The 15,325-nt window shown below is 34.1% G+C and overlaps 3 protein-coding genes across 5 annotated transcripts; 1 reads left to right on the top strand and 2 right to left on the bottom strand.

The window, feature by feature from the left end:
- Positions 1 to 421: 421 nt before the first annotated feature.
- Positions 422 to 2,068, bottom strand: LOC106434263 (alkane hydroxylase MAH1-like). Its single transcript, XM_013875103.3, has one exon. It carries the CDS (start codon positions 2,018 to 2,020, stop codon positions 719 to 721), a length of 1,302 nt encoding a protein of 433 aa, XP_013730557.2. The 5' UTR covers positions 2,021 to 2,068; the 3' UTR covers positions 422 to 718.
- A 5,198-nt stretch (positions 2,069 to 7,266) lies between these two features.
- Positions 7,267 to 11,013, top strand: LOC106434256 (prolycopene isomerase 1, chloroplastic). Of its 2 annotated transcripts, XM_013875091.3 has the most exons (10): positions 7,267 to 7,528; positions 7,855 to 8,078; positions 8,163 to 8,273; positions 8,341 to 8,394; positions 8,472 to 8,563; positions 8,637 to 8,832; positions 8,899 to 9,090; positions 9,177 to 9,335; positions 9,416 to 9,658; positions 10,601 to 11,013. In XM_013875091.3, exons 1-10 carry the CDS (start codon positions 7,357 to 7,359, stop codon positions 10,913 to 10,915), a joined length of 1,758 nt encoding a protein of 585 aa, XP_013730545.2. In that variant the 5' UTR covers positions 7,267 to 7,356; the 3' UTR covers positions 10,916 to 11,013. The 2 variants fall into 2 exon arrangements, with proteins under 2 accessions (XP_013730545.2, XP_022548300.2); XM_022692579.2 differs by lacking the exon at positions 7,267 to 7,528 and having other exon boundaries at positions 7,849 to 8,019.
- A 34-nt stretch (positions 11,014 to 11,047) lies between these two features.
- LOC106434258 (GDP-mannose transporter GONST1) lies at positions 11,048 to 14,047 on the bottom strand. Of its 2 annotated transcripts, none has more exons than XM_013875092.3 (11): positions 13,941 to 14,047; positions 13,714 to 13,856; positions 13,275 to 13,394; positions 12,916 to 13,129; positions 12,689 to 12,828; positions 12,464 to 12,593; positions 12,258 to 12,356; positions 11,895 to 12,049; positions 11,707 to 11,823; positions 11,524 to 11,621; positions 11,048 to 11,445 (listed from the first exon to the last, which is right to left on the bottom strand). In XM_013875092.3, exons 4-11 carry the CDS (start codon positions 13,111 to 13,113, stop codon positions 11,393 to 11,395), a joined length of 990 nt encoding a protein of 329 aa, XP_013730546.2. In that variant the 5' UTR covers positions 13,114 to 13,129; positions 13,275 to 13,394; positions 13,714 to 13,856; positions 13,941 to 14,047; the 3' UTR covers positions 11,048 to 11,392. The 2 variants fall into 2 exon arrangements, with proteins under 2 accessions (XP_013730546.2, XP_013730547.2); XM_013875093.3 differs by having other exon boundaries at positions 13,714 to 13,867; positions 13,941 to 14,015.
- Positions 14,048 to 15,325: the final 1,278 nt, after the last annotated feature.

Raw genomic sequence — 15,325 nt, forward strand, 5'->3', positions numbered from 1 at the left:
TCAATATATCTGCTAGAATATGGAACTTTAAAAAGATTACAATTTGTGGCGCCATCCTCGGTAATTCATCAATTAGGGTTCTGAATTGAAACGAAGCGAAGGATTGGAATGAGGAAGCTTTGTGGCCTTGTGGGGTTTTTTTTTTAAAAACACTAACGACTGAGATATTGACACGTAGCAACTTAGATATGGTTCCAAAAGTTCTATTTTTAGAACTATATCTATTTATTTTTACTCTTTTTTATTTAATTTTCAGCATATAATGAGATAGAACCATGACATAGACCTCTTAGATACTCCATTGGAGATGGTCTTAGGCATTATATAGCCACAAGAGTTGGCCTTAATCAAAAAAAGTTCGTGACTATATATAGCTAAGCTACTAGTGATATTCGTGAGTGTGACATACTAGATTTTGATAGATATTAACACGCTGCATCGATTAATTGGAAAATAATACAAGTAGTAACGCATTTATTATCGACAAGGGAAGTTACTAATAGTTACCAGGCAAAGATTAGAATCATATTTTCTTATTGACTGTAACCTTAAGACCATGTTTGATTCGGAGAATGACGGAAGGGACTGGTTCGATTTTCTGACTGTCAACGACCTTGAAATCATAGTTTTGTATGATCTCCACAGCTACCATCTTCATCTGCAAGAGAGCTAACTGTTTACCCAAGCAAGTTCTTGGACCTGCACTAAAGACCAAGAACTAATTTGATGAAGGTTCATGTTTGAGCCCTCCATTCTCTGAAATCCATCTCTCCGGTTTAAATTCTGATGCGTCTTCTCCCCATACAGATCTCATTCTTCCCAATGCGTAGATACAGATCACAATCTTTGATTCTGCTTTAACTTTGTGTCCGCTTGGAAGCACATCTAACTTTAAAGGAGACTTGTGGTTGAAGGGAAGTGGTGGGTAGAGTCTCATTGATTCCGACAACGCAGCGTGTAGATACACAAGCTTCTCTAGATCTGTCGGATCAAACTTTGCGTTGATCTCTTGTCGGATCTTGGTCATAACTTGAGGATGCTTAGAAAGAAGCCAGAAGAACCAAGTGAGAGCTGAGCTTGAGGTGTCCCTTCCTGCTACCAATAGACTAAAAAAAACGTCTCTTATAAACTTATCGTTACTAGGTTTCAACAGCTTATATTTGGCTGTATCTGCATTCAAATAGTATGTTACTGCGTTGATAGTTTGCTCTTTTTTCCCGCCACTTTTCTCTTCTTTTCTTCTTGTTGATATGATCTTTGCAAACATACTGTTGAAAAACTCCGAAGCAGTTCTCATCTTCCTCTCAATTCCAACACCAATCAAGTTTTGAAGCCTCCACAAGATCACCGGTTTGAAATGTCTATAGAAGATAGCTTCTTCAGCGAAGTCCGCAGCTTCACCAAACTCATATCCGGGAATTTCAGAGGATAGAGACATTTGATCATAACCAGTCATCAAAATGGAGGCAGTATCAAACATGAATCTCTGGAACACATCTTGTAAGTCTATGACAATGTTTTCCTCAGCAGCTTTATCAAGAAATGGAACAAGATCATCCTTTAACTTACTTGTAGTGCTGCTTACAGAGAGCTTCAGGAAGTTCTGATGGTGGAATAAGGCGTGACCCGACTTCCTCAGATCCTCCCATAACTCCTTATCCGCGGCTACGATTCCATCTCCCAGGATATCAAAGATCTTCTTGAATTCAGGTCCTCTAGGGTAATTCGGAAAGTTTGAGCTGAGCATGTGATTGATATTCCTCGGATCAACCGTGAACAACATGTCTGTTCCACTAAACCAAGGCCCTTTGAAAGTGAAAGTCATATCGTTGGCCTCATACACCTCAGAAAACCAGTCAAGAACTCGGGGGATATTGAAGAGCATTCCGGGAAGCATCCCGAGGAAAGGCCAGTTCTTCAGCAAAAGCACATTGAGAGATTTCTTGCAAAGAAAGAAACATTGGAATGCAAGGAAGAATATGAATGCTACGAAGACTCCAAATAAGCCTATCATAGCCATTTTTACATACAAAAGGATTTATGAGTTTAGATACAGAAAATTTAGTTCAGTTGGTTTGCTATATATAACATGTATAAGTAAAAATATTGTGGTTGGCAAATTGAATGCAGAATTTAATCGTTGGCAAACTTGTCAAGTATAATTGTCCACCAAGGCATCGGACCACCAACTCTTTTAATACTATTTTTGTCTTGTTATATATCAAGTACGTTTTGAATAATTCAAATTTCATAGCCAAATCATTGCTAGTTCCGATGCATATCTTACCATTGAGTAACTTAGTCCATTATAATATCTCTAATTAATTGAATTCAAGCAACAAAGATCTATCTTATCCCAAAGAATGATAGATCACACCTCTATTGTATGTAGGTTTCTATTGTAGGTTTAGATGAATGACTAACCTACCCTTTATATATATATATATATTCTATACGCCTCCTAAAATGGAAAGTATCCAATCTACTAAACCTTTCCTCAATTTTTACATACAAAAGGATTTATGAGTTCAGATACATAAATTTTAGTTCAGTTGGTTTGCTATATATAACATGTACAAGTAAAAATGTTGTGGTTGGCAAATTGAATGAATAATGTTATCGTCGGCAAGCATATCAAGGATTAGGTCCACATGGCGTCGGATAAAAAAACTCATTTTTTTCACGTGTAGATGTTAAAGTGGATCCAACCACACAAACTTAATCAAGTAATAAGGCGGTTTAATATTGCGCAAAATATCCCAAGTTCAAAAGCTATCATCCCAGATTAGGCCGTGGCCACATGTCCGGGGCACAATCTATACTATTAAAAAGGAAGCATTTTAAAAAAATCTACTTATACAAAGTTGTTTGGACCTATTAGTTAGACTAACACCACATAATTCAGCTTATTTTTAAGCTAAAGTAATACTCTATACATCAACTCATAAATGTACAAAAAGAGATATTGTAACTAACAACGATATTTTACGTAAAGATTTTATTATTATTTTCTTAATACAGAAAATAACTTAAGGAAATAGTCATAACAAACGGATTAATATTAATGTACATATTTTTGGACCCTACATATAGATTATCGAACATATGATGCATACCTTTGTATTACAAACTTAACAATATTCATTGCACTTTTTAAGTGATATGTTATTCATGTATTTCTTGACTCTTTTTATGAAATGTTATCACAAATTTAATATCTGAAATTGAAAACTATATCAATACTAAAAATAATTGGTTTTATAATAATGTAAATTGATAGTTGTAACTATGATATAAATATATGCGAGGAAAATTCATTTTTAATTTAAAATTGATAGCTTGTGTGTTAATGACAATGTTTTGAAAACCGAACAAGACACTGATTCAACATTGCACCTGGGTCAATGGTCGGACCGGTTTAATCGGTTTAACCGCTTAATTTTAATTTAATTTTAAATTAAGTAACTATATATATGTAAGTATAACTATAAATTAATTTTGATATAAGTTTATATCAATGTTATATTATAAAACTGATATGAAAAATAAATGAAAAATTCAAAATCAAAACTAATTTATTTATATATGTAGTAGAAAACAATATTAAATTTTGATGAAATCTTATTAAAATTTGTAATTTTTTTTATTTTTTAATTTGAATTTGTGAAAACTGGGTTTTAATATTAAACAAGGTCCGATTTAACTCAAATTCGGTTTTTAGCACAACTCAGAACCAGTTAGAAGAGCGAGTCAGGATCCGACTGGTTCGATCATACGGTCCGATCAGATTTTCAAAACATTGGTTAATACAGTTCAATCATTAAAATATTTTTTTAATAATGAATATCTTTACTACTAAAAACATACATATCATCTTTAAATCTATTTCAAACAAATCTCACACTATAAAAAATAATGAATAATAAAAACATTAAAAATCAATAGTTATAGTGTGAAACAAAAAAAAATTATACTAGATTTAAAATTTATTAAAGATTAAAAACCTCAAACCCGCACTTCTTAAGCGCGGGTCAATATCTAGTAATTTTCTTATATAGTGTGTATACAATATTTTTACAGTTTTTATTATATTTTTATTAGAATACTATATCTACTAATAATAGTGATATATTATGTTTTTGGCACATTATATGTATGTCTTACTAATAGTTTTCAAAGTTTTATCGAGTCATTTTAATTCTTGTGGGTCATTACAGGTCTAGAGTTGCATTGGATGAGAGATAGACCAGCTAGAGGAAAAACCGAAGGAAAGAGTGTGATTTGGAGTCTTTTGCGCAGAACAGTCGAGTGAAGCAGCCTGAGTGCCTGCTCCAACAGCAGAAATTTAAAAGGAAGTTTCCAAATATTTCGGGATTTGTCATAGTTTTCCTATTTTTCCCTCAAAGCCGTATGTGCCCTATATATAGTCTTCTTTTATTTACTTTAGAAACCAACCTTAGTTTTCACGCAAGAAAGACCTAAGAGAGCTTGTGTTTCGACGATTTGCTACTTGTAAGGGAGACAACTTCATCTATCTCCTAGAGAAGATTATCCTGAACCCTCTGATTTCTATTATCTATTATATGCAGTATTATTCAGAAATCATGTTTTTCTGTTCTTGTGTTATGATTGAGTAGTCACCGAGTTAGTTTAGGGTTCTAGGGTTTTAGATTTGTAAGCTGAAGCATAAATACGTCATCTTAAGATTGTCTACATTCACATCTGTTCTTATTGCTTGCATTAAACGGATCACTTAGTACATGAATTAGGGTTAATCAATATAGCTAACCGTTAATTGATAACTTGATATGATTTGAATGAGCTTTGCATCCCTAGTCAGCTAGAGTAGATATTAGGGTGTACTGTGAACATATCAGACTTGATCTCTAAAGCTTAATATCGCATCTTGATCCAAACGAGAGTTTAGGCATCAAGACCGATTTGAAAAGGAATCAATACCACGCGAGTGGGTTGATTCGACCTGAGTGATCCGAGTTTGGACTTTTTATAAATTGGACTTGAATAATTGTTTGGCATGCGATTTGCATACCTGAAGAAGAAATCCTAGACTAGCGCCTTTAAATCAATTCAAAACAACCTCATCTTGTTACTTGTTCTTTACGCTATTTACTTCTTTAAAAATCTCACTTCGTTTTAGCTTAATTCTGATCCCATAAAGATAAAGTGTAAACTGGTCCTCTGGAATTGAATCTAAAGATATTACAACTACACTGTTAACTTGACAGTAAACAAAGATCTAATTTTAGTGTATCAAGTTTTGGCGCCGTTGCGACGGAGACCAGCTTTTTACCTTTATTTTTCGGTTATTTATTTAGTCTAAAACTTCTAACTTGTTTAATCCTTTTTGCAGTTAATGACCCAGGTGCATGACCAGTAGACATACTCGGAGCAATATACAAAGGGAATTGATTTCGCTTATAAATCAGGAACTTGCAAGGTTAGAAAGAGAAAACCGTCAACAAAAGCCGAATACCACCACAATGGACGATTTCGGCACTCCAGAACAAATCGCTGCATCTATGTCAAATTTCTGACACAATCCGGTCAAATGCAAAACTAACCCGTTTATCTTAAGTCGTCTTGAATTTTTTTTAACAAACAAAGATGGACGACTTCCATGTAAGTCATCTAGAAAAACACATTTAAAAGTCAATTGCAAAACTAACTTATGCATTGACCAGACGACTTCCGGGTAAGTCGTCTTGGATAAGACCTTTTTGTCCTAAACAAGTTATCTCACTGGTTGAAACTATGAAATTAGTTTTTTTTTTCAGATATGTTTGTCAAGACGACTTCGACTTACCCGGAAGTCGTCTGGACGAACAGATCTGGAAAAAAAACTAATTTCATAGTTTCAACCAGTGAAATAACTTGTTTAGCACAAAAAAGTCTTATCCAAGCACCCAGAATCTCAAACAAAAGTGACTCACCAAGAATCGTAAGCTTCAACGGCTCTATGAACCATAAAAAATTTAGAATCAAAATCTTGGGTTTTTTTGGATGAATATGGAGAGAAAGTGAAAGAGATATTGTTTTTAGTTCATAAGAATTGGAAAAAAATGAGTGTAAATCGATTTGAGGTGCATTAAGAGCTTCAAATTGGTTGTTCATGGTGGTTGGTGTATTGATTGTTCAAGGGATCAAACTGCTTTCGCAACATTTGTTTAGTAACGAGTTTTTCTACCAAAATTACAAAATATTTTTTTCGCCAAAACCATCAATTTAAATTTTTACGCCAAAACCACAAAACGAATGTTACTTCTAAAATTGCAAAGGTAAGTTTTCTCGAAAATTAATGTTTTCCAGCCAAAACTGTAAAATCATATTTTTAGCCTAAAATGCAAAAACATATTTTCCCATTAATACTATAAATTCAAGTTTTCTCCCCAAAACCATAAAAATAAAATTTTCAGCCAAAAAATTGCAAAAATGAATTTTCCCATTAAATTGTAAATTCTTATTTTACTGCCAAAACTGTAAAACAAGTTTTCCACCTATTAATAAATAAAACAATGGAAATATTTTTTTATAATTTAAAAATAAAAACACAAACTGATCTAAATTGAATATAAAATTAAAATAAAAATATTGTTTTTAGTTTTCTGTTTGGTTTAAATAAAAATATGATAAAGACTATCATTATACATTAAATAATATTATTCATAAATTATAGTTCACATTAAAATATGGGCAAATCTCCAAAATAGCACATTTTTAAGTTTATATCACAAAAATAGCACTCAAAAACTAAAATGACAAAAATAGCATTTTATCTTTTGAAAAATTTAAATTTTTTTATTTTTCAAAATTTGAAATCTTATCCCCAAAACCTTACTTCTCAACTCTAAACCCTAAAACCTAAACTCTAAACCATAAACCCTAAATTCTAAACCCTAAACCCCATCCCTTGAGTGCTATTTTTGCGACTTTTGGCCTTGAGTGCTAGTTTGGGAACAAAAACTTGATTTAGTGCTATTTTGATCTTTTTCTCTTAAAATATCCAGCTTTGAAATGATTATTTTTAAGTTTATCGAACAAAAGCTACAAAGTACAAACCTTTTTCAAAAATAAAACCATGCAGTTGTATGATTTACGATTTAAAAGGTTGAATACAAAGTTGCTGTTGCTTTGTATTTATTTCAGTTATGGACTTTTGAGCTAGTCTATGGGCCTATCCTAATTTAGCCCATGGTGTTATTTGCCACTACTGTATAAGGGAGAAATAAAGCTGGTGCTTGTACGTGGCTTGTTTAAGGCCTCTGTTGATAATCTTTCTCTACATCACAAAGGAAAGAAGAATGAGCCCGCCAAATCCACACACAGAGAGACTGACTCATGATCCTCTCTCTGTCTCCTCCTATGGCCTCTAGCTTCTGCGGTTGGACCCTTCAGCTACCGTTTTTCTCTAAGTTTAGACGCCCAACTGTCAGATCTCGCTTCATACGGGCGTCTTCTTCTTCTTCAACCTCTTCCAATGGCAATCTCCCCATCAAGAAATCTTTCCCTGGTTCACTCTCTCTCTATCTTTTTTGTTATTTTCTTCTGTTTAATTCACAAAAGTAAAGGTGAATTTGAAACACAAATGAACTGGAATAATGACAAGTGGCTTATGTGTTCCCGTTATTGTATGCGAGTAAAAAAAGCAAAACCTGAACTAGTTGTCTTATTGAACAGTTAGCAAGTTTATGTCTTTCTATGTCTTCCCGAGTTAATCTGTTATGTATTTTTACTTCTTCTTTTTTTTTTTTTGTCATCAGCTATATGCTTTATATACGCTTAAAAATGATAAATATAGTATTAATTATTTTACTGTATGGTTGTGTTTTTCTTAAGGAGAGCCTGAAGCAGATGTTGTGGTAATTGGAAGTGGCATAGGAGGATTATGTTGTGGTGCATTGTTAGCTAGATACAATCAAGATGTGCTCGTCCTCGAGAGTCATGACCTTCCCGGTGGCGCTGCTCACTCCTTTGAGATCAAAGGTTACAAATTCGACTCAGGTCCGTCTCTGTTCTCTGGCTTACAATCACGAGGCCCTCAAGCAAACCCACTTGCTCAAGTAAAAACATGTTTCTCTTTTCATTTTGTTTGTTTGTTGTTATGTCTTTGGAGTTTGTTCTTATTCATTGTGCGTTGGTTTCAGGTTCTAGATGCTTTAGGTGAATCACTTCCATGCGCCAAATATGATTCTTGGATGGTTTACTTACCAGAAGGAGATTTCTTGTCACGCATAGGCCCTACTGATTTCTTCAAGGTAAACAAATGTTTATATGAGATGATATGATACTGTATCACTGATGTTGTTGTTATTTTTACTTCAGGATCTAGAGAAATATGCAGGACCTAACGCAGTCCAAGAGTGGGAGAAGCTTCTTGTGGGTGCTTATTTGTCAAATATGAATTTGACATTTACTTTCATCTGCTAATAATCACATTGATATGAAACCTGCAGGGAGCAATACTCCCTCTGTCTTCTGCTGCTATGGCATTACCACCATTGTCTATTCGCGGTGATCTTGGTGTTCTCTCCACAGCTGCTGCTAGGTAGTACTAGGTGGTATATCACAATAGAGTCACTAGTAGTGTTTTCTTAATATGTTTGTTTGTTTCTTGCTAGGTATGCTCCTTCCCTCTTGAAATCTTTCATCAAAATGGGTCCTCAAGGGGCCTTAGGAGCCACAAAGCTTCTCCGTCCATTCTTGGAGATCGTTGATTCCTTGGAGTTGAAAGACCCTTTTATACGAAACTGGATTGATCTTCTCGCTTTCCTTCTAGCCGGAGTCAAATCTGATGGCATTCTTTCAGCAGAAATGGTAACAAGAATGTCAATTTTTCTTTGGTGGACAAGATAAGGTTCTAATTATTTCTACTGTGTGCAGATCTACATGTTTGCGGAGTGGTACAAACCAGGCTGCACACTGGAGTATCCTATTGATGGTAGCGGCGCAGTGGTTGAAGCGCTTGTCCGTGGCTTGGAGAAGTTTGGTGGACGTTTGTCTCTCAAAAGCCATGTTGAGAACATTGTCATTGAGAATGGTAAAGCCGTTGGAGTCAAGCTAAGGAACGGTCAAGTAATGAAGAGTTTCATGAATTTTACGTAACTAATTCAATTTTTCTTTCATCATTTTACTCATTTTATTATGTAAAATGATCACAGTTTGTTCGAGCTAGAAAGGCTGTAGTAAGCAACGCATCGATGTGGGACACGTTAAAGCTTTTACCACCAGGAGCTCTCCCAGATTCATACGTTACAGGTGTGAACACAACGCCTCAATGTGAATCATTCATGCATCTTCACTTGGGATTCGATGCAAAGGTAAGAAACATTTCATCTTAGTGTGTTTAGTAATTTTCTTGTTTTTGAGTTCTTTTTTTTTTTTTTTGTTAATGGAACAGGAACAAGGAATAGCAGATGACCTTGAGATTCATCATATTGTTGTGAATGATTGGGACCGTGGTGTGGATGCTGACCAGAATGTGGTTCTTATATCAGTCCCTAGCGTTCTTAGCCCCAACCTTGCACCACCGGGCAAACATGTTCTGCACGCTTACATGCCTGGAACCGAACCTTTTAGTCTCTGGGAAGGTCTTGACAGGAAAAGTGCTGAGTATAAGGATCTCAAATCACAACGGTCCGAGGTAACACATTCATTTTTGTTCTTTTAAACTTGAGTGCATTTCTTTAAACCGAAACCATGCCAACCGTCATTTTAGAGCATCTTCGACCTCATTCTATTTTTCACTCCAAAATGAAGTTAGAATAAGATATGTTCTAACTAGACTCTATTTTTAACCCAAACTAGATTTTCACCCGCGCTTAGAAAGCGCGGGTTTTTTTCCGGTAAAAATAAAAGTTTAAATTGATTTTTATTTTGTGTTCATATAAATTTTTTAAGATTAGAGTCATCATGATTTATATTGATGTGATCAAGCATCTGCGTTTTTGAAATTTGGTTGAAATGTTTTTAAAAATGATGTTTGTTTGTTTAATAGTGTAGGAATTATGAAGTGTAAATATATATGTTGGTATTGGAAAGATTATTTCACACAACTATATATATATATATATATTAACTATCAAAATATAAAAATATAAAAGCAAATATATAAAAGGGATTTAATCTATAGTTATTATAAAGCTATATTATTGCTTATATAAGATATACGATGGCGTTTTTCGGTAAGATAATAGTCTCATTTAGTTAAATATAAAGATTTGTCCAGGACCATACGATGGCATATTCTAAAAATATTCTTTATAGGTCCGATAAATAAACTCACATGCTGTTATAATAAACGCTGATGTCCTCTCAGTTGATAAAGTTTGTTATAATAAATAGGGTTAGACCAAAACATAATAAAAGGAAAGGGTCCAAACAACCTTTATAAGTAGATTTATCAAAACTGCTTCCCTTTTAAGTTTTAATAGAATAGATTATAGAGTTAACACCATTTTGAAAGAAAAAGATGAAATAATAGAGATGCTCTTAAAATGAACAAAAACGGTGTAAAATATAGTGTAGCAAACTTGAAAAGCAAAAGCAAAATCAACTTCAATGTTAATCATCTTTTGGTGATTAGGTGATGTGGAAAGCCGTGGAGCGAGCGTTAGGGCCAGGGTTTAAGAGGGAGAAGTGCGAGGTGAGTTTGGTGGGAACGCCATTGACGCATCAGAGGTTTTTGAGGAGGAATAGAGGAACATATGGGCCTGCTATAGAGGCAGGGAAAGGTACGTTTCCTGGCCATTCTACTCCCATTCCGCAGCTTATGTGTTGTGGTGACTCGACCTTTCCTGGGATCGGTGTCCCTGCCGTGGCTGCTAGTGGTGCCATTGTGGCGAATTCGCTTGTCACGGTTTCTAAGCATTCAGAGCTTCTTGATGCTATAGGCTTGTAGATATATGTGCTATAACTATTTTGTATGTATGTTTCTTCTGTTCACTTCCTTTTCTTGGTTTTTACCTCATACTTCAATACAGAAAATGTTTTACTTTAGCTATCATTGAACACAATGTAATTTTTCATTATAGAGGACCAAAACACAAGATTCTCATAATAAAAGGCAAAAAGACACATAAACAATAGATGTCGTCAAAATGGATGTGGCAGATAAGGTCAAAACCAGAAACATATGACCCAGCTCCTCTTTTACCAGTTACCACCCAAGAATCAAAATACACTCAGTTAAATACTTTACTACAAGTCTTGTCACTAGTCATAGTATGGCAAGTACCTTTAACACATTCTCACTATAATTGTGAGGTTGTAAACCCAATTCTACTCAACAAACAATTGAATTGGGGGAACTTAATCTTTTAAAGCATGTCCAATACTAATTGCTGTAAGAAACAGTGTTGGAAACGATAAACTGTTTCTAGGACTTCTCCCTCATTTTAGCTCTGGCAAACACAACTCCAGCCACAAGACCTGTACACCAAACAAGCCTCTCTCAGGTTAATGCACCGAACGAGAGATACTTGACAATCGAACAGAGAGAGTGCTTACCAAAGAGTATGCTTGCTGAGTTCTGCAAACTGGTCGGTACATGGAAAAGAACGATCCCAGCAATAGACAACGGTATCTTGTTTAGTGATCCCACCAAGCTGTGAAATTACATAAACACACAAGATGAAAAGCAACTAAGCAAGTAGAGAGTTTGAAATTGTATTTTAATGTCTAATATCTTACCTGTATGTTGTAGCTCCGGTTTGATGAAGAAACCACATTGAAGTGAAGCTAATAGCAAGACCAAGAAGTCCACTGAGTGTCATGACCATCCAGAAACTTGGCAATCGAAGAAGTGGCCTGCACATAACATAATAGGCAAATCACTTTGGTTTCCATTTGACAGGAAAGATGTCAGGAAGTGAACTCACGTGTTGAAAAGATAATCCATCTCGTTGAAAGCAAAAGAAAGAATAAGGCCAAGCGGTAATGAAAGTGTGTTATTAAGCAAGACCATGGAGAACTCGTTCAAGTTTCCAGATTGAGTAACTTGCTTGGCCGTATCCATTGTCTTTCTCAGTGTCAGCTGAAAAGAAAATTAAACATAATATGAGAAAATAAAATATAGTATTGCATCTCATGAGCATCTTCAAAATGAGGTTCATGATTTTAGGCTTTACACAAAAAAAAAACATGTTTAATGTGCCTGCTTTTCATATTTGTTTGTTTATGGTTTCAAATAATTCTAGTAGGTGTTGTTATAGTAGCATGCACAAAAACAAATGTTTACTTACAGAGTAAGATGCAGTTAAGAAGCAATTAGCAATTTGCCAGGCATAGCCAACAGCATTGAAAGATAGATCTGTTATCCCTCCAGATACTGCAGAAATGATCTGCATCAAAGAAGGGAAGAATCTACCATTAGACTAAACCAAACAAATGATTATCATTATAACAATGATGCTTGTTTGGAACACTATAAGAAAATGGACAAGCGTACCATTAAGAAGAGAGCAAGCCACACTTTGTTGTCATGATGCTTGTTGAATAGATACATCTCACCAACTGCTGTTATTACATTAGTGACATTCTTCAGGACCGTGACCATTGCTACGTTGATGTATTTCAAACTGTCAAAAGCAAAAGTATAAACGAAACAATCAAATTAAATCAAATCCACCTTCACATGTTGTTTAAACATGACATGATTTAAACATATTCCTACCTAAACATGCTTGTGATAAGCATCCCAACAAATATCACGTTCACGGGGAACCAGACCTTAATCAATCTCAAGGTCAATGGTTCAGTTGTTATCAGACCCATTAAGCTCAAAGCCATAACAATGATCACTGAGACAAAGTTCTGCAACATCACAGAGGCATGTAAGACTATTAAAAAGTTTAACCAGTACAGAGTCTGCTAAGGAAATTGCATGAACAATACATATACCTGGTATAACATTAAGAAGATCCCAGCATTGAAGTTGTAGCTGGAAAGAACAAACTTGTTAACTAGTATCATGCTGCATGATGAAACGCAATAAGCTAAACCGGATAACAAAGCCTGGTTAGGTATCTTTCTCAGAGTTGGTTTATCTCGTGTCTTCCCATCTTCCAAGTCCACTCCATCGTGTTCGTAAGATTTCATTGCCAATGAGGAGGACCTACCAGATCAATACAGACATCCATTTAATAAAGGTGGCACCTTTGAAAGATATCGAAAATGAAAACAATAACTCAATATTTTTTCTGAATCTCTATTCCATCCCTAATCATGAAAAAGAAAGTAAAGGAGTATTGAGAGTGAACCTGATCACTTCTCTCCTAAATGCTTGTATTAAGAACTCCCTTCACATGAAATTTGGTGTGCCAATCTCCTGTGGGATGAAACTACTAATAATGAACTCAAGTGCCCCAAATGGTCAAGTCCTTCAGAGAAGATGTTAAGTGTCAGTTTCAGATCAAAAAGGATAAACCGAAGGCAAAGTAAGTAGAGACATATCCATTGAAAGCTTCTACGTTCTTTAAAACTACAAAGCAAGCACAGAGTATTGAGCAAGTTAACACGCCAATTAGATCGTAAGAAAATTGGCCAAGTATGGTAAGAGAAAAAACACACAAACCAACATAGTATATTTAGATTCAAGCAAGTCAACGTTTTTAAGACTTGGGATAAGCTACAAAGTCCAAATTAGCTCCAAACCTCTCATTAGATTGTTAAAAAAAGAAAACAAAATAAAGAAAGTACCTTTGAAGACACCAACTTGGAGATTCAGCGAGTGATTAGAACAAGGAGATGGAAGAGAGATCAAAACCCAGATCAGACAGACAGTCTTCGGTCTTTTAAGAGTCTCGATCTGGTCTTTCCGTCAAACCGAAGTCGATGCTAACCTGCGCAAACTCTTCAAAATCACATGTTCAGACTTATGAATGAAATTATCCAAAAAAAATAAAAAGAAGCAAAATAAAACTCACGATTTCGTTTGTATTGTCTACTTCTTTCTTGCAGTTACATTTCAAAAGGATGGAGACAGACAAAATGGGATTTTATAAACTCACATCAGTGACAATGTTTTATTACCAAACTTATATATCGGTCCTACATTTTAGAAAGTCTTTTTTTTCTATTTATTATATACAGTATTTTTTTTCTTGGGCGTTTTTCAAATTTATTTTTTTTTCGTTTTTATTTATTTTTCATTCTTTGCTAAAATGTTTACTTTCTTTGCTATTCATACTGGTTGTGTTGTGGCTGGTTTAATTTGACCAATTCACTGGGAGTACAATTGCAATCTCTAATATTTCCTCTTATGTTCCAATAATTGAATAGATCTTAACTAAAACAAAATACATACGACTTCAGTGGGAATAAAACCACATTATTCAATATTGTTGTCTACTTTTTATATTACGCATTTTGTGGCCCAACTCTCACTAATTCATTGCCTCTACTCTATTGTTATAAGACTCGCCCATATACCACCACTACCAGCCACAATCCACTACTTGGATAATCATTTTTATTATGATCTCTTATTATTATGGGAGAATTTGTGAAATAGCCAAAAAAAAAACTAAAATTAGATTTATAGAGTGAGAGTAGAGAGAGATATGAAGAGGATGGAAGAGAGAGAAGAAAGAGATTTTTGTTAGTTAGTTAATTTGGGTTTTTTTGTGTAGCCAAGCGTGCAATTTCCCTATTATTATCTAACTTTGACTATTAGTTATTAATCATACCCAAGATTAATACACATGTTTATTTGAAAAGTTTATTCTCTTACTTTTCAAGATAATACCTTAAGAATGAAATTGATGTATCAAAATACTGATGAGGAAGTCACCATTAGGAAACAGCTCGCATGTTAAATTTAAGCTCTTAACTCAATACCTTAAGATATCACTAAAAAGGATTCTTGTCACAAATATATATTCTAAGGATCGTTGCTAAAAAAAAGACTCTAAGAATCAAAATGATCAAAATGTTTAGTTAAATAGATAAATATACACTTATATTTTTAGGGTTAACTAATCCAAATCTTAGGGTTAAAAGTTAAGGAGGGGAGATTTGAGATTAAATTTTAAAATTTTATAAAATAAAAAATAAAAATAAAAAATAAAAATAAAAATTTTGAAATTAAAATTTTGAAAAATAGTTTCAAAAAGTATTTCGAATTACAAAAAGAAAATGGAAATTCTCCTACATAGACAATTTTTAAGTTTTTATCACAAAGATAGACTCTAAGGAGAAAAATGAGTAAAATATTTCATTTAATAGGTAAAAAAACTTTGATATCCTAGATATATAAATACAAACAAATAAAAAAAAGTAAAAAAAATTATTTATAGTTTCAAATTATATG

This window comes from Brassica napus, chromosome A9 (genome assembly GCF_020379485.1).
Source record: "Brassica napus cultivar Da-Ae chromosome A9, Da-Ae, whole genome shotgun sequence".
Taxonomy (NCBI): domain Eukaryota; kingdom Viridiplantae; phylum Streptophyta; class Magnoliopsida; order Brassicales; family Brassicaceae; genus Brassica; species Brassica napus.